The sequence below is a fragment of the Trachinotus anak genome, unplaced genomic scaffold (genome assembly GCF_046630095.1).
Source record: "Trachinotus anak isolate AG129_WGS33_773 ecotype Australia unplaced genomic scaffold, CSIRO_AGI_Tana_v1 ptg000011l, whole genome shotgun sequence".
NCBI classification, from domain to species: domain Eukaryota; kingdom Metazoa; phylum Chordata; class Actinopteri; order Carangiformes; family Carangidae; genus Trachinotus; species Trachinotus anak.
Window position 1 is genome coordinate 19,912,258 of NW_027273862.1, and position 22,948 is coordinate 19,935,205.

At 42.9% G+C, this 22,948-nt stretch overlaps 1 protein-coding gene across 3 annotated transcripts; it reads right to left on the reverse strand.

The window, feature by feature from the left end:
- Positions 1-1,739: 1,739 nt before the first annotated feature.
- fn1b (fibronectin 1b) lies at positions 1,740-22,604 on the reverse strand. Of its 3 annotated transcripts, XM_071488772.1 has the most exons (46): positions 22,278-22,604; positions 21,901-22,026; positions 21,410-21,547; positions 21,000-21,131; positions 20,453-20,590; positions 20,227-20,373; positions 19,924-20,106; positions 19,597-19,779; positions 19,219-19,395; positions 18,512-18,667; positions 18,285-18,413; positions 18,010-18,153; positions 16,457-16,578; positions 15,283-15,451; positions 15,019-15,195; positions 14,645-14,773; positions 14,437-14,526; positions 14,140-14,334; positions 12,849-13,127; positions 12,491-12,754; positions 12,301-12,395; positions 11,588-11,756; positions 11,297-11,383; positions 10,892-11,083; positions 9,564-9,842; positions 9,129-9,320; positions 8,906-8,995; positions 8,509-8,775; positions 8,289-8,405; positions 8,036-8,197; positions 7,777-7,932; positions 7,537-7,653; positions 6,951-7,220; positions 6,658-6,845; positions 6,486-6,573; positions 6,209-6,388; positions 6,020-6,109; positions 5,539-5,727; positions 5,214-5,303; positions 4,322-4,761; positions 4,093-4,231; positions 3,524-3,685; positions 3,314-3,439; positions 3,109-3,215; positions 2,883-2,975; positions 1,740-2,543 (listed from the first exon to the last, which is right to left on the reverse strand). In XM_071488772.1, exons 1-46 carry the CDS (start codon positions 22,414-22,416, stop codon positions 2,466-2,468), a joined length of 7,380 nt encoding a protein of 2,459 aa, XP_071344873.1. In that variant the 5' UTR covers positions 22,417-22,604; the 3' UTR covers positions 1,740-2,465. The 3 variants fall into 3 exon arrangements, with proteins under 3 accessions (XP_071344873.1, XP_071344875.1, XP_071344874.1); XM_071488774.1 differs by lacking the exon at positions 9,564-9,842; XM_071488773.1 differs by lacking the exon at positions 21,901-22,026 and having other exon boundaries at positions 22,278-22,573.
- Between the last annotated feature and the right edge of the window lie 344 nt (positions 22,605-22,948).

Consider the following 22,948-nt stretch of genomic DNA (forward strand, 5'->3'; position numbering starts at 1 on the left):
TTGAATCTATGAGACAAAAAGAGGAACCAAATAAGGGACCAAAATAACTCAAACTCAAAATTGTCATAACTAAATTAAAGATTAAAGTATAACTATATATTAGGTCATTTAAATAGTTAACCAACCAACTTAACTAACTCTACCTCAACCAGCTACAACAGTAAAATGCTGCTTACAACAGGATTAGCAATCTAATGTCATATGTGAGTGAGTACTTCTATTTTAGTACATTAAGTGTATTTTATTTTGTAATTTTACTCGAGTTCGATTTTTTAATTCATTTTATTTTGAAAGTGTGTGTGTGTATGTGTGTGTGTGTGTGTGTGTGTGTGTGTGTGTGTGCGCGTGTGTGTGAGAGAGACATCAAAGGAATTCTAGTGTGTGTGTCTGTGTGACATCACAGGGATTCTAGAATCTATGACTCTGCAGAGCAGTCTCCCAGATTCAGGATTACATCTCACACAGACTCTTCTGAACTACTGAAGGCCAGTGAGTAACCACGACATCCAAGAAAATGGAAGAACCACAGACAAATGATCTATCAGAGGGAGACGCATCTGTTATGATCCTTAGGAATGAAAACAACTCGATGAACACACCAGTTACAATCCTCCAGGGTGAAAGCAGCTCTGAGGTCACGATGGACCGACCTCAGACCACCAAGCCAAACGATCCCTCTGACTCTGGTTGTGAATCTACAACCAAGGCAGAAGGCGAGGACCCGCTCAGGCTATTTGTCACCCTGTTGACAGTCAAAGTTCTGACCAAATGTCAGGCTGTCCAGAACTGCAGCCAGGAGAAGTGGATCAACCACACCAAACGTCTGGTGAACCAGACGATGGAAGGCATCGCCATCACTGAAGGCTTCTGTCCAGATGTGAAACACCTCAAGAAAGTCTGCAAAGCTGTGATGAAAGATCTGGAGAAGAAGTTTTGTGGCAGGCGCCTGCTGGAGTCTGTCATATTATTGGAGGATCCAGCTATTGACACCGTCATTGTTCACTCTCTGCAAGCCCACATCAAAAACCTCTCTGCTGAGCTTGCCAAGAAGGCTTCCCCAGTGAGCATATGGAAAACCATCTTCCAAGTTACAGCTTGCATTGCAGGTTTGATCGGTTCCCTCTTTCTACTTCTGCTCATCCCCTGAAGAAGCACACAGCCAGCTGCACGGGGAGGAGGCTTTAAAGGGTCGCACAGTGGTAACACTTGCAGCCTCCAGCAACCTGAAACGTGCTGCCGTGTGGAGTTTCTCCCTTTGCCCATGTGGGTTTTCCCCGGGTACTCCGGTTTCCTCCCACACTCCAAATTTGGACAATTAAAATATTTGACAGTATTTGAAATGTATTGTGTATGTATATATATTAAATAAGGAAGACAATGTGGATTAGCAGACCTTGACACAAACTCAAGGAGGTTGTAAATTGGTGCATTCTTATTGGAGCTGCTTATTGGTGGCTGCAAAAAAACAGCTCACTGATGTCATTAAGGTTCTTAAAAAAACATAATTTGCTTAAAACTTGTACTCTTTGGAGTCTTAAAGCAGATGTGTTAATATCTGTGTCCTTTCCCAACACAGTGTGTCTCCACTGTGCTGAAAGTTTTAACACAAGATTTGTGTTGGTACAGTGACTGTTTCAAATATAACACCATGTGGTGTTTTATTTTCATAAACACTGCAAAACTAGAGCATGTCCATAAACCTCTAACCTCACAAAAAACAAATGAACACAACATTGTGGTTAGGTTTCAGGATTTCTCCAGCTTTATTAAAATAAGGGACCTTTTGTCAAAGGTAGAAACAACTTTGGCACCGACAACAAAGTACAAAAATAGAACGGTTCAAATTCTCACATCCCAGTTCACACACTCACACATTGAGATTAAAGGGATAAATTAGTAAAAAGACATTAGAATTCAGATTGTGTCAATCACACACAGTGCGACCCCTCAGGAACAGAAGAAGGGCTACAGAAAAGAGAAGCACATTTTCATGGACAATTTATACATTGTTAATAATTACATTGACATTCTTTGACACAGTGCTTAATTTCTGACAGTTTCTGCTCTTTCAATTAGGAAATGTTTCAGAATTTTTAAATGGAAAACAAATGCCAGTTTGACAACTATATAAATCTGACTGGTGATGAGCCCTTGAATCCTTCCATTAAGGCTCATACACAAGAATGTGGAAGGAAATGCTACACATAATAAAATTTTATTGTCAAGAGTCTTCATTTTCCAATCGAGCATGAATTTAGAGACTTTAACAGTCAACAGTGAAAAGACTTAAGAGAGGGATCAAGATTGATCAGGCAGCAAGGCAGTGTAACATCTTAAGCTAGACGTGTCAGAAAGTGATCAGGCAGTTGATTCGGTCCAGTCACAGACAGCGTGGCATCTACAGGGTAAGACAGTGCAGCAATTGGACGGTGAGGGAGCAAAGCAGATGTCAGATGACTGATCCTTTATTCCCGAGGATTTTGAGGAGCAATTGCGTCTGCCAGCAGGTCGGGTCGGAGGCACTCAATGGGGCAATGAATATTCTGGAGGAAGAGTTGTGGGAAGATTTGAAGAGGTAAGATCACATGCTCAGGAACAAACAATCCTGTTCTCTTCATCATTGTTATCATTTGATAGGCATGCAGTGTTGCAATAGATTACTAAGGTTCATATATTTATATTGCCAAAAATAAATAGGTTGCAAAAATGTCTATTTTGTTTGATCTATTTGATGCTCTTGCAAATACCATTTACTCAAATTTATGTCACAATTGGACAATCTTGGGACCTGAAATTGCTAAAAATCCAGCACCACTACATCTAAAACAGGACAAATTGTAATGTTTAAATTAATATAATTCAATATTAATTCCAAAACCCACTTTGCGTAGTGTGTTGTCTCCATATCTAACAGGCTGCAGCAGACTGGCATCAACATCAGAACCTGGTCTGCGGCAGTTCTCACACCTCCAGCCCTGATGATACAAAACATACAGAAACATGCTGTATATTTAAACATGCTTCATTTAAATTGCAGAATGAACACAAGTCATTACAAGCATCACACTGAATATCAGACCCAAACTTAGGGAGACCGATGTGTCATACCTGTTGTCCTCCAAAGCATGTGCAGGTACAGATAGCGCCCAGGTACTCCTTCTGCCACTGGTTGCCCACCTGGTAAGCTTTTCCATTATCATAGCACACGGATTCATCTGTGTGGGTGGACATGCACATTAAAATTCACATGCATCTCCTTCACCTTGTTTTGAGATGGTCATAGAACATTTCTTTGGGTTGTAAAAAGCCTTACGTGGTTCACACTTGAACTCTCCTTTGCCATTTCCCAAGCAAGAGCAGCTCATTAAGTGACCATTTTCTGCACGGCGGTCCCACTTCTCTCCAATGCGATAGTTCTTGCCTTGGTCATGGCACCACTCTAATGACAGACAAAATAAAAGGAAGTGAATTATACTCAAATTACAAATATGCTTATGAAAAAAAAAATGTCCCAAAAACTTACTAGATGAATCACATCTGAAGTGGCCACTGCCCAGGCCCAGGCACCTGCACCACAACATGAAGCCTGTCTCAGACATGCGCTCCCATTCGGCACCGACATCATGGTGGGTGGCAGTAAAGGCATCATAACATGAATCTGTGGTGGAGGGAACTCCCTCTGGGACTGAAATATGAGGGAAAAAAAGTTTGTATAAGCCACTAGTTACTTGAAAATAAGTGATCAGCCAGAGTAATTGCCCATTTTTGAATGAACTCCTTTTGTTACTTATAGTGATAGTTTTTATCAATACCATACAGTATCTCTGAAAGGATGAACTAAAAACTAAAAAGTGCAGAGGAGTAGATTTGTATTGTGTGGTCACTTCGAGTCAATGAGAATAGTCAACATTGATGCTCTCTGGTGTTTACAGTAGATTTTGATATGAATAGTTGCAGTAGTGGGCAGCACGTATGGAATTATTTAGCAAATCAATCATACAGTAAAAACACTGGTGTCCCGAGTTAATTAGCAGGAACTGCTTTACACTTAGTTCATCTTAGTTTACACAGGATTTACTGTAGGTTACTTACTTGTGTTTGCAGCGGTGACGACCTGCTCCAGAACCTTGTGTTTGAGTGCCCCCATCAGAGCCTCCACGATCACATTATAGTTTGCTCCGGGGCTGAGTCCTATCAGGGTAGCAGTGGTGGCTGTGCCTGGCAGGCGGATCTGGACAGGTAGAGAGAGAGAGAAGGTTTATCCATTTGAAATCAGAGACTTAATTCGACTGATAAATAACGCACAGATCTCATCTCTTACCTGGAACATCTTCTCATTTAAGTTTGTGAGAGGATGGCAGGACACCAGGTAGGCGTTGCTCTGCTTGTAAGGTTTCCAGGAGATGGTGGTCTGAGTTTGGGCCTCCTGTGGCACTCCTGTCTCGTTACCAAATGTAGAGCCAATGGGCACATTCAGTTTCACTATGGGCAATCTGCGGCCCTCCCCATCAGGAAGGGGCACAAAGACCAGGGGCTCACGAACTCGCCCATAGGGAGACTGTGGGTTGCCACCGTTCCCATTATATCTGTTGTTGCCTCCATTGTTGTTGTACTCTATGTACTCTGTGTGACCACCAAACCCGTCCTGGCCACTACCCACTACCTGGACTGTGTTGTCCAAGTCGGTTTCAGGCACATCCAACTTGTCATCAACAACTCTAGGGCCGTGGGGCAAAGTCGGGGAAAACGAGGAGTCTGGTTCTGGGCGGGAGAGATGGGGTTAGGGAAGCAAGCAGGTTAGACCAACAGGGAGGTAAAGCAGAGCTGTTGTAACATATCTCAGCCAGCAGGAGGTGACTGATATGCAACATTGCTGGGGTACCACTCCATGGCAAAGTGTGTCATAATGCCAATATTACAAACACACAAGAGATATTTTGAATGTCATTCCTGGAGGCATTCAAAATAAAAATGGGTATTATTGTTTTAGGAGCCTAATGCTAATCAACTGCACAGTTTATCTTAAGGCCTCCAAGCTGTTGTAGCCAAACAGCTGATTCAGCTGAGCAGATTAAAGCTGCCATACAAAACAGCCACATTTTATGAGATGTTTGCCCACAACAAATTTCAATCTTCTTCTTTATCACATCATTTGAATTAATCATTTTTACCACATTTGTCACGGTACAGATCAGAGGTCTCATAATACTTACGAGTCCTGATTCTGCCGATAAGAGGTGTGCTCCTCTGTGTGTTCTGGATGGCAATGATCTTGATGGTGTACTCTGTCTCTGGTCTCAGGCCTGAGGAGAGGAATAATTATCACATAGCGGAAAAGGTAGGTTGCACTTGACTCATCATTACATGTAAGAGAATGATATAACCAGTGGATTTGAATCTAAAACATTTTTTCCATTCAAAATGGAAATGAAAAATAAAAAGGGCAGCTGTGGCTCAGGTGGGTAAGTCCCTTTGGGTAAAAGCATCTGCCAAATGGGTAAATGTAAATGTAAAATGGACCCAATGACAGGCACATACCAAATATGGTGGCATAGTTTTGGCCGGCATGAGGCTGTGGGATGAGGTCCCGTGGTGCTCTACCCGACTCCTCGTAGGTGACGTAGTATCCTGTGATCTGTGAGGCAGGTGGTTGCCAGGTGAAGGAGATGGAGGTGGGGGTCAAAGATGTGAACTGGAGGTTGGTGGGACTCTGGACCACTGGTCGAGCTATGACGGAAAATATCATGTTAGATCATCTGATTGCTTGTTGCATCTGTGTGCGCAACTGTTATAGTTGTAATTTGTGTCCACACAGTTTAGTTTACATATCTGAAAAATTGGTGCATCTATTGTGGCTGTATCGATGTATTGTTTGTAATAATGGAGAAAAAAATGCCAGCAACTACATTGAAATCAACATTTCTGTATTTGAAAAACTAAATTTAACCTCAAATTCACATTATGAAGCCTGAAGTGTTTTCACTATGAGACAGAGCTCTGATGCACTTTTGTGTCTTACCCGTTTGAATGATGAGGTTAAATGGCGCACTTCTTGTGTTGCCATTCAGAGTATACAGGTTGATAGAGTACTTGGTGCCGGGCTGCAGACCTTAGAGAACAAAAATTGTGAAGCAAAACACCAAAATCACACTTGCCAAACTTACATCTTTAAACCGTTTCCACTGTTTAACACGAAGCTGTGGTGTACCTGTGAGAGTGTAGGTGCGTGTTTCTCCGGGGATGGTCCTGCTGACACTGGGGGACGAGCCACTCGTGGGCGTGGCATCGATAAAGAAACCAGTAATGGTTTCTACCTTGGTGCGCCAGTTCAATGTGAGAGAGTTATCCGTCACATCAGTGATACGCACACGACGGGGAGGACTGACATCTGCAGTGAGGAGGAGGGAAAACCAACATCAAACAGAGCAGTGGATAATAATTGGTGACGACTGGAAACGGGTCCCATTTATGTTGCAGCCTGTTACCTTCCAGTGTGGTCGCCTCTCCCTCCAGAGGTCTGCTGGTGACAGAGTTCTTCAGAGCATAGACTTGTATCTGGTATGTGGTTGCCACCTATGATACGCAGACATACAGTTCATATTTATTCACTGGCTGACAAGGAATCCATGTAAATTCTGAGACAAGAACTTTGTTTACCATGAGGCCTGGCACAACAACACGTGTGGTGTCTGGAGCAACATTCATCTCTTTGGGGGGGCTGTTGATGTTCTTGGGGGTGACGACCACACGGTAGCCTGTCAGACGTGCATTGGGGGCGTTCCATGACAAAGTGAAGGCAGAGGGACCAACCTCTGAGACCACCAGGTTGGTTGGAGCAGGGATAACTGAGGCAGAGAGACACAATTGCAAGCAAAAACACTTTTAGACTTGGAGTCAGGGAACATATAAATGAAGTTATGAATATATTGATGTTTTCTGTGCATTTCTACCTGTGGCCTGGGTTCCCATCAAGGGTTTGCTGGCTGTGCGGCCATGGAAGGCGATGACTTTAACAGTGTACTCTGTCCCGGGGCGAAGGCCTCTCAGCACCACACTGTCCTGGTCACCTCTGGGTGCTGGGCGCAGCTCCCTCTCGCCCTCCTCTGAGCTGGAGTACAGGATGCGGTATGATGTCACTGTACCATCTGGACTGTCCCATGTGATGCGCATAGAGGTGGATTCAATGTCAGAGAAGGTCAGGTCCTTGGGACGATCCATAGCTGCAGGAAAGGAGGAAAATGGGTCGTCTTAACTTCAGATCAGTTACTCTGATAGTCAAAGAATTGAACTTAGTGAATATAATTTGAATAAACATGTAATATATAAATAAACTTGAACTTAAAATGTCATACAAACTGCCATACAAACAGCACGCAATAGGAACTTTGAACTGCACAGTAATACACTGGCATTTAAAAAAAAAAACAAAAAAAAAAACCCCCAAAAAAACGAGATAGACATTGGAGAGGAGAATCTCTCCGAGAATGTAAAATGCGCTTACTCCAGGAGAAATGGACTGAATTGAGTCAAACTAACCAGTGATAGCATTCTCCACCACAGGGGAAGAGGGTTGTCCGTTGTTGCCTAGGGCGTAGACACTCACAACATACTCAACAGTGGGCATCAGACCTGTGAACGTCATCTCTGTCTTATCTGTAACAAAAGAGCAGAAAAGAAGCCAATGAGAAGAAGACACTGTACTGGAGAGATGTTAAATTATGTAAAATAAAGATGACAGGCTGGTTCTGAACAGCTGTTTTTTTTTTCCTATCTTACCAGGGCCCACCACCTCAGAGTAGGAGGGTCCAAGGCCATTCTTGGGGACACTGGTGATTCTGTAGCCTCTGATTGGTCCCTGAGCAGGAGACCAGCGTACTGTGATGGCGTTGTCACTCACATCAGTCACTTTCATGTCAGTGGGGGACTCCATATCTAAAGGAGAGATGGACACGAACAGTAATGAGCTTGAGATTTAGTTTAAGCCATCAACAGACTTTTTTTTTTCCAGGAACAATTTTCTTTCACAGTGTTGTACCAGTCTTGTGTGTGATGTAGACTGGGGTGTTGGAGGCAGGGCTGTCCCCTCGTCCGGTGACAGCATAGACCGTGATGGTGTAGTCAGTGCCAGGATTCAGACCGGTAATGGTGGCGGTGGTCTGAGAACCTGGGATTGTGAACTCTTGAGGAGACTCTCCACCTAGAAAGAGAGCGATAACAAGGGCCAAGTGTTAAACTCCAAATATGACTGAGGTTTAGCGGAAACTGTGATTTAAAAGACATGTACAGACTTGTTCCTCCATAGGTGATCCTGTAGTTCTTCACTGCAACAGAGGGGGCGTCCCAACGAATGGTGATGCTGGTGGGGGTGGATGATGTTACCTCCAAATCAGTGGGAGCATCAGAGACTGAAAAAGATAAGAAGAGACAGGAAAAAAGAGCATTATAATTTTATAAAATTCTACAAGAGGAAAAACAGAGGTGATAGTAGAAACCAGTATGGAAACTTACTGGTGGCCTGTGTGCCAGTCAGAGGCTGACTCTCCTGGTTGTTGTTGACGGCATATACATATACCAGGTACTCTGTCTCTGGTGTGAGTCCAGTCAAAGTATAGTGGTTCCTGGTTGGGGGCAGCCTCTCATCCTTGGTCCTCCCGCCGCTCGTCTTCTGATAGCGGATGCGATAGCCAGTGATGACAGAAGTTGGAGCTAGCCAGTGAACAGTGAAGGAGTTGGTCCGAATGTCAGAGAAATCCAACCCAGTGGGGGAGTCAAGAGCTGGAGGAAAAGGTATTGGAGATTAAGAGAAATTTTAAATTACACGTAATGATAATGGAAATTAAAAATCATTTAATAGCCCTCAGCCTTCCTTAAGCCACCCACTTTTGTAAACCACTGTCATACTCACTTGTCCTCTGAGTGCCCGTGGCTGGTTCACTTTCTCGTTCCCCGTACACACACACGACACTGATACGGTACTCAGTGTTGGGCAGCAGGTCTAAAGAGAAATGAACAGATAATTATACACTTAGAGTGCCTTGACATGGATTGCAAAGAAAAAAAAAAATTTTGGGCCCTTAAAAACAGCAATCTGTCAGACAGTTTTAAACACAATCTTTATGTCATCTTACTCTGCAGCAGGAAGGTGTTGGTGGCTCCTCCAACATTAACCTCCTTAATGTCATCATCTGTTGCTACAGGGTGGTATCGGATGACAAACCGAGAGATGTCGCTTGGTGTGGCAACATGGGGGACTGTCCAGGTCACCCTAATGTGGTCAGGGCCCACCCCTCCAAACTGCAAGTTGGTGGGAGCGGGGATGGCTGGAAGAGCGAGGGGTTAAAAGTTATAGCTAACACAGGCTTAAAAAAAAGAGCTTAACAAAGTTAATTTATAATGGTTGTGACATGATATATATATATATATATATATATATATGAACTTTATATATATATCTGATTGTGGTATGTATTACACTAATAAAAGGGCTGTTAATGTGTCTTTATCACTTTTCTCAGATCAAAGCCCAAGCCCTTCCCACTGATGGAGTGAAAGAGTTAAATCACCAGCTTGTGTTTGCTTTGTGTATGTGATCGGCTCGCTTTCCCCATCCTCTGTAAGAGTGAAGATACTGATGTCATAGTCCACGCCCGGCTCCAAGCCACGAATCGTGTAATAACCAGCTGATGCGTCCACCATATCTTGAAAAATTGGCAAGCTCTCGCCTGTTGTTACAACTGTTATCCGGTAAGCAGTAATGGTAGTAGAGTTCAGAGGGATCCAGCGCAGGCCAATGGTGGTGTCAGTAATGTCGACAAAGTCAATTTGACTCGGTGGGGGGATGTCTGGAAGGGTTAGGCCAGTTGCATAGCGCAAGCAAAATTAGACAGACAAAGAGACCCAAAAGCCATAAAAATTACAAAATTACAAAAATTACACATTCCAAATAAAGCAGTCAGAGGTCCAGAGTGTAACAGTAGCCATGCTAGAGAGAGATAATTACAAATTACTTCAGTCTATAAACATTCATAATTACATAATTATAAATAATTATAACTAAAACAGTGATTAATACTACTGTTCTGGGCATGCAAAAAAAACCCCAAATTAATTCACCATCCCAATTAACAAAAATGATCTCCATGCATGGCAGGTTAGCCAATGATCATATTAGTAGTAGGTTATGATAATTAAAGCTGCATTAAACAGTGTGTGAGGTAACTGAACTTTTTGGCCTCTTTCAGTTGGTCGTTTTGGTTTTACAGCACTTACTTCTCATTAACCTTATTTCCAGCAACAGCAGGCTGTTTTCAGCAACCTAGCTGTGATAAACCTACTACACAGTACCTTCTCATCAGATATTGTTCCCAAGAGTTGGTGAAGACCAGAACAGAACTGGAAGGATTGTGAATATTGGATGTCACTCATCAGGTGGCAATCCAATGGGGTGATAATGATGCTCTGTGTCTCGTGAATGTGCAAAGAGGCAATTTTCTGATAACCCATTAGCCATAAAAACTTTATAAGGTGATAATGTCTGAGGTGTACAGATGTCTGCTTATTTTATCGTTAGTGGCCAAAAGTCCATTAATGCAGCTTTAAGAAACAGTTTTTGAGGCATTCCAACTTTTTTTTTCTTTTAAAGCTACGCCAATTTTAAAAAGAATATAATCGTACTTAAGTTCCAGCATGAAGATGAATACAGTGTAAGGGTGGGAATATTGAAAATATAACAGTAATGTGGTGAAATATTGGAGTTGGCTCTAGTTTAAATCGTACCAAGCCTCTAATGGCAAATTCATCCCTCTCTCTTTCACATCGGTCTTTTTATGTGGATGCACTTGTGTGTTTGATGCTCGTTTATGTGTGTGAATGCCTTCCTGGTGGCTCCTACCTGGTGTAATAATAGTGGACACAGGCACACTTTCCAAATGGCCCTTAGTAGTAAAGACACTGACGTTGTACTCAACCCCAAGATTCAAATTCTCTAGAATGACTGAGGTTTGATCAGGTCGGACCAGCTCCTCCAGGGAGTTTCCTCGCTGGCCACTGGTCGGCGTGCTTGTCACTCTGTAGCCTGTTAGGCCTGCAAAAGGAGGGGGGGGGGCATGACAAATATGGAGGAGATAGAACATAATGTCAAAAGGTTTTTGCAATTTATGAGTCACTGTGAGAAATGAAAAAGAAATACCAGGAAGAGACGTTTGTCCTGCTGAAAAAAAAACATTTGAAGGCCAAGGTCTAGACTTGGCATGATCCAATGGGCTGGCAGTGTGTGGGGAGCACAGTCAATATTTACCTGGTGTTTTGGAGGCTACCCAGTGGACAGTGAGATCTCCTGTGTTGGTGTTGGATTCCACTCCGAGGTCAGTGGGAGGAGACACGGCTGTAAAGACAGAAAAGCAGATCATGATACGTGCATGAGAAACTCGATTCAAAGCAGCAGTAACTTACACAAACTTATCCCATATGGTTTGAACAGCAAATCAATCTGGTGATAGGTTAAACTGTCTCTTTTTTTTAGTGGTTTTTGTGTAGCAGCCATCACCATGGCTGTCTTTTTCTCAGTTAAAGTGAATTAGATACGCACAAGTCACAACGGTGCGGGTGATTGGGTTTCCGCGGTTGCGTCCATTGTAGATGGGCTGAACGCTGTAGGTGTACTGATTTCCAGAGATCAGATCTGGAATATAAATGCGTCCAGAGTCAGAGGTCTCTTCTCTGGGAGACTCGCCTTCCTCGCTGGGGAGCACAGACAGCTGGGGAGAAGGAGGCAGGCATGCAAAGATCAAAAACTAAGAAAATACACTTAAATCTGCATTAATATTTTTTGGGGGCTAAATGGGGGCAGAGCAGCAAGCTGTAAACACAATATTTACATATTATCACCCTATAAAGTTGATATGGAGAACATGTTAGCAAGCAATTGCCTATTTCTATATTTAGCAGACACAGAGAAAGATTGGCATCGATTTAGAGCCATGTGTCAGGCCACTATTCACTCTCCTTTTAGCTCGGTTTTGATCTCCACCAACAGAATGAAATATCGGTGTGATGAGACTGAATCAAAACCGAAAAGTTGCAGGCCATAAAACCAAAAAAATGAGCTAAAAAGTGCTAACAAGGTCCAGAACTGACAGGAAGTGCAGAGTCAGGTGACAATTCTAGTGATTTACAGATTAGTGGTAATGTTAAAAAATATGTATTAGAACAAAGTTATTTTTTTATTTTGTTTGATTACGAACAGCTATTTCTCTAGATGATGAACTGATTTTTTTTTTTCCGGTTTCTGCAGGTTTCTACCTTGTAGCTGAACCTGCGGACAGGTATCCAGGTGATGATGATAGCGGTATCAGTGACCTCAGTGCTGAAAGTTGGAGCATTTCCCATCTGGGGAGCTGAGAGAAGAGCAGAATCGGGTACAAATAATATTAAATTAATTGCAACAATTCATTCTACTCTTTGCTTATGTTCTGTTTGTCTCAATACTGACCGGTAGTAAAACGTGTAGTGACGCCCTCACTGAGCTCATTGTCTCGCTCAGAGTGCAGGGTGGCGGTATACTGGGTGTCTGGCCTCAGATTCCTCAGAGGGTACTGGGTGACCCTGCCTGGGATCCTCTTCTCAACAGGGTTAGAGCCCTCGATGCTCAGGAAGAGACGGTAGCCACTGACGATGGCGCGGGGAGCCTCCCAGATGACCAAGGCACTGTCAGGACCAATGTCGGTGAACTGCACATTGGTGGGTGAATCGGGCTCTGAGGGGGTTAGAAAATATAAAATGTTTAAGGCAGAAGTTGATGTAATCTCCCTTTGTCTAATTTAGGCTCCTTTATCCAGAGTGATACTCACTGGTGAACTTTTCTCCCACAAGTGGCTTGCTCTCCGCTCCACCACTGATGGCGTAGATGTAGAAACGGTAGAGTGTGCCTGGCTGCAAGTGGGTGATATCAGCATATGCATTGGTTGAGAGGGGCAGCTGAAGGGGCCTCGTCTCAGTGCCATCAGGGCCAACAGGGGAGAAGATCACCCTGTAACCAGACACCTCGCTGGGTGGACCAGTCCAGGTGATGGTGACCTTCGCATCTGAAACCTCGTAGAACTGCAGGTCTGTGGGTGCTGGGACCTCCTCTGTAGACAGGAAGTGGTAGATTAATTGAGAGGGGATATTGTCAGAGTCACACTACAAAGTACCCTCTGGAGTTTCTGATTGCCAGCAACGCTATGGAGTAATGCTTTTATGAGAGGGTCCCTATTTTGTTTTGAGGAACAACATGTATTTAACATATTTGTTAGCTCTCAATGATACACACAGTATGTTCTGTGGAAAACTGAATGTAAACATGCTGACAAAAAAACCCACATCACACCTTTAAACTAGCTGTGTAAATGTTGTACAATGCTAATCTAAAAATGCTAAGTACAGGTTGTGGTTATTATGGCAACTTGGCAAACTTAAAAAACAGTCAAATAAAAGACTTAAGACCAAAAGATATTTATACATCTCAGCAATAACAGCTCAGAGAAGCAAAAACTATAATATGAGCGGAAAATATAAGAGAAATGTCAAACCAGACGAGTAAAAAAAAGTTATTTTCCACAGCATCCGTTTTTTTTTTTTTGTGTGTGATAAAACAGTACATATTGCCGTGCCAGGCACCAGAAGGAAAAACGCAGAAATGGAAATCCCACTTAAGATATACAGAGGAGTTATTAATGTGTGTGCCCCTGTATGGGTGTGGGCTGTACATGCATGCTTACTTTCAAAAGTGTTTCAACTATGTCTGAACAGGTGTCTTTTTATGAGCCCACCATGAATTTAAGAGAGGTCATTCAGGGGCCAGACTAGGAAAGAAAAATTATTACAACAGTATAGCTATAGCTGTAAAAGTATATTTTGACAAAGCAATGTTTTGACACATTCAGTCTTCACTGATGAACGCTTCCTAAAGCTCCCTGGCCCTATAAGGAATCAACAACTGTGTGTGTAAATGTAGTAATCTTGGCTTTCACTTTAATAAAACAAAAAACCTGCCATGGACTTCAGTTATAAGTACTAAATTACATCATTCATGAAGCATTTTTTATTCATTTCTGTTTTTTTATTAACTGAAAGATATGGAGTCTATTTAAACGTGTGTACCAGGTAGGGGGGATCCAGCGGTGTTGACCTGTACAAAAACAGGCTCACTCTCCTGATCCTCCTCTACAGCGTAGATGCTGATGTTGTAGAGCACACCAGGGCGAAGGTCAACCAGGTTCACCGAGGTCTCTGAGTCTGGCAGGTTCAGCTCAGTGCTGCTGCCTTCCACTGACGGTGTGTACACAACACGGTACCCTGGCAGGTGCAAACATACAGTTACACACACCCAGAACAAAGCAGATCACCAAAATCCTACTTTAAATCACATACGCACATACAGAGAGAGAAGTTACTTACCAGTAATAGGAGCCTGAGGTCTGGCCCAGCTGATTCGAATGGAGGTCTCTCCCACCTCATCGACGGCATGCTGAGTGGGTGTGTCAGGAGCTGGGAAAAATTAAAACCATGGAAACCCCTTATGGCAAAGTTTGTGAAAAAAATCTACAAATTTTGCATGATCCTTAGCTTATTGTCATGACAAAGTTGAGGAGAGAGCTTCTCCTACCTGTAGTCTGTGAGGTAGTCAGGATCAGGTTTGGCTGTCCCTGATCTGGGAGCTCGTAGACATTGACATTGTATCTGCGTCCTGGCAGGAGATCACTGATGGTGACAGAGGTGGCCGAGCGTGGAACATCTGGAGAAGCAGACAAAGGGTTAGTTAATATACATGCCAGTATATCCATTTTATGTAAAGTGTGATTTTTTACCACAGTAGCTGTGTTTTAATATTTCTATTCTGTTTATCACATTTAGCATTAGATACATGAGTAAGTCAGAACCTCAAGTGAGAAACTACCCAAATAATCAAACAATTCAATTATTTGTATATGACGTTAAGGAGGCATTATGGATGTTTCGGTGATGGTCAAAGGCTCTCACCCAGGACCTTCGGCTTGGCCCCGTCCTCGCTGAGCTCATACTCCACCCTGAACCCTGAGATGGTAGAAGAGGCTGATGTCCAGGACACAACGAAGCTGTTTGAGGTGATTTCTGTCACTGACTCAGAAGTGTCCACCACTGGTTGAGGCCGGGTCGTCTCTCCCTCTGATGTTTCCACTTTAAGAACAAAGGGACATAATGTTCATGAGAATATTTCGTTAGATCTGTAGCACTGGGAGAAAGTTACTGCTCATATCTACTCACAAGAACCATGGGTAGTCGTAAAATCGAAGCGCGTGACCTCACGGCGTCCATAGCGCAGGATGCTGATCAGCTGACCCTCGTACGTGACACCTGGACGCAGCCCACTGATGGTATAGGAGTTGAGGTGGCCAGGGATGGTGGCCTCCTTCCAGGGTGCTCTTGTATTTTTCTACCAGAAGGGGTAAGGTAGATAAAAAGTTATCAGGTTTTAAGTCACGTTTTGACGATGTAAAACACAAACTGAAGTGAGGATAATCTTCATCTGCTGATGAAGTTCATGTGGTATGGTTGAAAGCTCAAGTTTTTTCTCAACTGCTTTAACAATACTGGAAGGTGCTCTGGAAAAAAATAGAAATTTGAACATCTGCAATTACATTATAAGCAAGCAAATTCCATCCACTGATGATGACCATGTTATATGATTGAAAGCTTCAGAACAGTTACTAAATGGACCTTGTGGTGAGATTGTTATCTGTTATCAACTAGAGAATCTGATTTCTAAACTCTTTATGGCAAACATAAATCTTTAAAGTAATTAATTTTGACAGCACAGTTATGATAAAATTAAATAAAAAATATTATGTGAAACTTTGAGGATTTAATGAATTCATTAATTCATCAAATGAAGACTTGACATGGTAGCCTGTATATTTTGGACTGGACAAAGGCTCAGACTTATTTACTGCCAAGTCATGCTTTAGATGTATTTAGACTGGGGTTTGCAGGCTGTCGGAAAACTCCAGATTTTCTCAGCAGGAGGGCCAGATGAGGACTTTGTGTGACTTCACTGTCCAAAATACATAAACCCCCTTCAGAGGAAATCTGTTTGACTTCAGTTCAGTTTCGTTAACATTTCAACCAGCTTGTCAGACTTTGAAGTCTTCAGCGGAAAAAGATGTATGAGAAAAAAAAATCTCAGGGACGGGGATATTTTTGTTGGAATATCTAAAAACTGCAGACTGTTAAAGGGAGTTCGCATATCCTCTAATCATCTTGTTTGTCCATGTTCAAAATTCAGTCAACATTGCTCAAAAGACTTGACCTCATTCAGACTGTTTGCCCAACTCTACTAATGCGACCGGTCAGCAAACACCCTTTTCAGAAAAAAAGAGGACTCACTTTCATTTACTCAAGCAATTTCCAACCCAAATTAAGAACCAAAAAAGTGACTCACAATTCTCCATTTGAGGATGTACTGGGTAATGTGAACAGATGAAGGGGCATTCCACTGAATGGGGTGGGAGTCTGGCTGTTTTCCTGCCTCTGTGATGATCACCTGGACAGGTCTGTGGCCGTCTGAGGAGTCAGAGCAGCAGGCGGAAGAAAGGATTTCGGAGAAGACATCAGGAGAGAGAAGCAGAGACATGAACGAAGCTGCTATTAGCAATGAGAAAAAGACTCACGTTGTCAGAGAAGTATAATACAACAGTGTTACCTGGAGAGAGTGTGGGTGAAAGTTGGCTACTTATTTTGGGATTGAACCAAACCACCAGACGATGTCAAACCAGCTCATACACCCACTGACATCTTCCAGTCTCACATAACACCGGAGTACTATATTCATCACGGTTTATCTAGCCTTTGTACCCTCAAGAGCACACACACACACACACACATGCAGCTTCACACACCAACACACTTTCCTTTGCCCCTGATCATAGTGAGAGAAATGTTGCAACTGTAATTTTTTTTAAGGTCAATGTCTGATTCAGGACACACAGTGTGCCGCAGAACAAAGTATCACATTAAGCAACGTTTACCCAACCAGGGAGGTATTGGCGACAGGAAGTGTGTTTGAGGCTATGCCCAGCATCCCTTTCCCCTCAGCAGGTCAACACAACAACACTCTGGGCGGGGGAGGAAAAACCTCTCCAACTACAAAGACCTAAGTTAAGACAGGGGTGACGTGATTGGCCAGCACATTTTCATTTGCTAGACTTCAAAGTTGAGAAAAACCCCAGACCCCCGCTTCCCTCCACTAACCTGATGTGAACTTTTCATTTAAGTGATGCATGATGGGAGGTTAGGGGTGGGTGAGAGGAAGGAGATCAATAAGTCAGGGGGTTGAATAAGTACAGCAAACACAAATTAAGCACTAAGAGGCTGGGAAAAAGTTGAAAAAAAAAAAAAGTTGGAATACTGTCCCCATTTAAATAACATTTCTTGTTTGGCCACGATGGCTGCTATTCACAGTTGTCAGATTTAAGTGTTTCAGCCCCCTCACCCCCCAACTGAGCCTTAGACCAGCCAAATGTTTGATTTTCACCACTGGATCACCTACAACCTAGAAAATGGTGCTAAAATTTTCAAATTAAAATCTCACATTTGCTTATATCTGTTTATATTTTAGCAGATTTGCACCATGAAAAGTCATTTTCAAATAAGTTATTCACAGTTCCTGTTTGCACTGTAACATGCATGCAAAAACTGCTATCATAGGATCACTTTAATTACTTTAAACTGATCTGAAGTTAAGTCTTTTTTCTTTGATTTCTAAATGGATTTATGGAATGGTAATGGACATCAGAGATATAAAATTGCAAGCCATACTAGATCTGAAAATATATGTAACGTGTCTGTGTTCAGATTTGCCTTTTGTTATGCTGGTGGAGAATCTTTGTAATTTTTTAACAGAAATTGAATAAATAGGGCACAAATCTAAGTCTTCTGTTTAATTTCTGTATCACATTTGTTTTTCTGTGATGTATATAAAGGTTATTTTCCTACCTTGGTATGTCTGCTGAGGTTCACATCTCAGCTCTCCAATCCCGTTGCCATAGCAATAACAGCGGTAGTGGATCCCATGGATGACTTTGTCCCATGTCTCTCCAATCTGATAGAAGGCCTTGGTTTGTGGCTCCTGACACTGATCTGTCGTAGAAAACACAAGACATGTCAACGGATAATAGGATGGGACAGAAAAAGGTGGGGTTGTAATTCTCAGATGCAAAGCGCTGAGGATTTAATTCCCCAACTGCTGAGCTACTGAGCCATGAACGCACCAATAGCATCACACTTCCAGCGTCCACGCCCCTGTCCATAGCAGGTGCAGTTCATCATGTAGCCCTCGTCATGGCGCTTGGAGAATTCCTGGTTTACTTCATAGGTCAAGCCATCAACAATACACTGATCTGCACATGTGAAGGCATGAGAAACAAAAATTCACCTCTTATGCTCTAATGACTCAAGACAACTTCTACATGTTTTGATCAGTTTTTAGCTCTCTGACCTCGCAGCTGTGAGTGAGCAATACAGCTCCACTCCCCACGGCCGTTCCCCAGGCACGTGCACTCCATCATGTGACCCATGACATCATGGCGTTTATCCCACTTGTCGCCTACACGGTGCATTGCTCCATCGTTGGTGGTACATACCTCCTCATGGGCTACATAAAGAAAGACAGGAAAAAAAGAAATAAAAACAAAGAATAATTTGCTCTTTGTGGGAAATCTCCTTGGCCCAGTTCAGCGCGGTGCAATGGCTCTGTATTGTAATGGTGTTATGTAACAGCCTTGACAGAGTCATTACTCTCCCATGACCATAAATTGTCTCTTTGTAAAAGCAAGTTATTTAGTCCTCAAATGACCCTTGCAGCCAACAGTCATTATCATCTATGAGAGTATAAATGAGCTCAAAGCAACTCGTAGTGCATCAGCTTTCCCCAGGACTGTCCCAATTTAAACAAACACTTACACTATTTTAATAATTAGACAGCTGCTTTCAGTGCCCTTCGCATTGTTGTTCTATAATTATATTCACTGATGTGAAGATTTTATATTTTATGTTTTGTATGTAAACATTTGGAATAATTTCAAAAAAACATTGTTCGAAATAAAAAAAAAAATCCATTACCTCACATCATCAGACACTTCACTGACAACCTTCACAGTAACTGCATGGTGTGGCTAAAATAAAAAGCAGTGCACACACACTCACCAGCCATGGGACAGAATCCATAGCGCTGTTCTGCATCGTAGTTGTGGGTGGTGCCACACCACCTCATGCCGTCACGGCGTCCATCAGAGGTGCAGTCAGTGTAGTTGCGGCCACTGTAGAGGAAGGGGAAGTAGCACAGGGCGCCATTGGAGTTTCCGCCTCGTGTTGCCACAATGGCTGGAATTAAGAAGGAGACACAACAGTTATTGTTCATGTCTGGTTACTGTTATTTCTGAAATATTTACACCAATATTCTCTGTCTTTAAATATGACCATTTTCATACCAAAAATTACAAGTTTCCATGAATTCCAAATAGGGAACACTGAGATACATATAAAGACTTAGTGCAAAATGGTAAGCCCAAGTTTACATCTCACCATTCCTCTCAGTACAGAAAGAGTACTGCTGTTCTCTCTGATAGTCTGAGCTTGTAGAGCACCAGAGCTGCCCATCTGTGCGTCCATCTGAGGTGCAGGAGTAGTAGGTCTTGCCCATGAAGACGAAGGGGAACACACAGGGCTGGCCGTTAGAGTTACCACCATACACTTGGTTCCTGGTCTCTACACAGACAGAAGAGGGATGAGTGAGGAAAGTGGTTGGATTTTTTTTTTTTTGAAAGAATATAAAAAGTTACATGTTGAGCAAAAAAAAAATGTTTTTTTTAATTGAGACCCCTGTTTTTCTTCCATTTGTCCTGTGCTCACCCCGTTCCTCACAGCTGACACCATTGCCGAGACAGGTACAGAGCATCTGCTTGCTGCCCTGGGTTCTAATCCAGCGCTCTCCGTCATAGTAGGTGGCTCCAGAGTCTGTGCGGCAGGTTCCCTCGGTGGGCCCCTCAAGCTGCTTCACGGAATGGGTGGGGGTCACCAAGACGGCCCCGGTGGCTGTATATCACCAAGCAGATTGAAAGACAGATGAATGTCAAGGCTGTGAACACTCAGAGGATCAGAGTTAAGCTTAAGCTCATTATATGAACTTATAGAAAAACTGATTTTAAGTCTCACTTCGGCCTGCATTGTGTCTTTCACACTTCCATTCTCCACGGCCATTTCCTAAGCACAGACACTGCAAGGTGTGTCCACTTGTGTCAGTCTTTGTCCATGTGTCTCCAATACGGTGGGACCTCCTGGTGTCCTGGTCGTTGCAACGATCTGGTGGCAGAACAACAGTGGTCAACAGGTGCTGCTAAAGTATGTAAAAAGTGTGTGTTCATGTTTATGTTCTGCTTACTCCTTGAGGTGCATGTGATGCGTCCATTTCCCTCCCCCAGACAGGTACAGTCCAGCATCATCCAGCCTTGGTATGGTTTCTCCCAGGTTTCCCCCACAACATACGATGATGCTGCGTTGTTGTCATAGCAACGCTCAGCTGCACATAAAACACAGCGGAGTCATAATTTCATGCATCTGTAGTTTGTCAAAAGATACTGAAATATCTGACTTGTAATCACATCGTCTAAATCACCAAGGACATTTCCACAAAAAATAAACCACGTGGAAATCAATAGCTGTGGCGTAATATGGGCAAAGAGGAGAGGGGTGCTCCCTCACACACCTTGTTTGCCTTGACTGTTGTCAAATATTTAAAGTGGTATGAAACACTGTCATGCTTCTGAGAAATTACCCTGATCTAAGTATGTGTATGTGTGTAGGTGGCAGCTGAATATATAAAACAGCATGTTTAAGTTGCCATATTTCACATTAGTCTGCCTTCCAGAGTTCATGTAGGAAGTGTCAACATCCCCGCAGGATTAAGTATATGAGGTGAAGGTACTCACCTACAGGTTTGCAGGTCCACTCTCCTTTGCCATTTCCAAGACACACACACTCCAGCATGTAGTCAGCAGTATCATGAGGCCTCTGCCAAGTATCCCCGATTTTATAAGACCTACCACCTTCATGGCAACGATCTGTAATTGGTACAAAATTGAAGTTTAGCCCACTAAAAAAAAAAAAAAAAGATGCCCTTAATGTCCATATGCACTGTAATCAATGTCGATCATTCAAACCATATTTTCAATCTTTACAATTCAAGTAAATGTGATTTAACTGTTTTCCCACAATGCATGAACCAAGCTGGGAGTCTATTTATGGAGAGATTTCAATGTTGCACTTAAATCTAATTTAAAACCACTGAATTCCACTTCTTCTATACCCAAATTTAAAGTAAGATATTTTTTTAACTCACTTGCGATGGTACAGCTGATCTTGCCCCGACCGGAGCCAATACAGGTGCAGTCCCACATCATCCCATCCTTGGGTCTTTCATAGGTTTCACCGACCTGGTATGTCCGGTCATTGTACTTGTCATAACAGGACTCCACCACTGAGAGAGAAAACAGAGGAAACACCAAAAGGTTAAGAGACCGTTATTGTACAACCTGCTGTGGGTATTTCACACTGATCACTGACCAAGTGGCTATCTCAAGATCTTCCAAAGGTTTTTTTTTCTTTTTCTTTTTTTTAAGTAACTCAGGCCTGTTATTTTTGTCATGGTGTGATGGATTGTTTTGCATTGACACAATGGCTCTGAAACAATTGGTGCTGCACTGGGGAGAGGCAACTCTCCCAAACCAAAGTCAGTTTTCACCATAGTTTCCACATGTGAAAAGTGAGCCTGAGAAGAAATAATGGCCTGCTCAGACATTTCTGTGTTAAACCGGTGGCTCTGTCACTGACCTTCAGGCTTAGTTTTACATTTGATGCCGGCTTCTCCATTGCAGGTGCACACCAGCGTACTACCACGGTAGGGTTTCTCCCACTGCTCGTTCTGTCTGTATGAGCGACCGTTTTCCTCACAGCCGACTAGAAATCACATAATATGACTATTGTTACGTAAAGATTGCTGAACATTTGAGCCCATTAAAGTTTTGCTTGATTTGGCTCATCTCAAAAGAAATATTAGACCAAACGATGCAGAATAAAAAAAAAAATCATGTTTCATGACATAAGTTAAAACTCACAACAAGCACTAAAATGATCTTTCTAGTGCAGAAATATAATCCTCTTTTCACATTTTAAATAAACTAAATGCTCACAGGAGTCCTTGCACAAACCTGGAGTGAGGGCTGCGTCGTGGAGCTCAGGATACACCTGGTATTGGCCAGTTTGTCTCTTGCTCTTCCTTGGCAAGCCGTGGACTGCGCTGCTTAGGCACAGCGCAACCAGCAGCCCTGTCAGTGGGCTACCAGTCATTTTGTGGCAAAATGGGGATTTCAAGGTAAAGCAGAGAATGGCGACTTGAAGCAAAGTTTAAAAGTAGAGGCGAGCGCAGAGGTTAAGTTTTGCTTGGAGAGAATAGATGGCTTCTGTCCCTTGTCGTCAGCTCCCAGTTGCTGCTCTCACAGGCGGGTCGTTCTGCCGCCTCGCAGCTGGTGCGCCAGACCGAGAGGAGGGGAGCGCACTGGTTTTATACCCGGCCGAGAGAGGAGGGCTTTAACTGGAGCTGGGATGACCCACCCGAGTGTGAGCAACACTGACACTCGACACTTCACTTTCAAGGAATGAAAAAAAAAAAAAAAAAAAAAGCCACACGACAAGAAAAAAAACATCAAGTTATGGAGATGAATGAGCCCCTGAAATGGGTTCATCGCAGAGAGCACCGGGTGAAATAGGACCACTGCTGTGATGGGATGCAGAGACCTCACACAGAGGTCTCAGGGGCCTGCAAGAAATCACAACAAATCTAAGAGGATGCCACTGCAAAAGCATACTTTACAGATGTCAG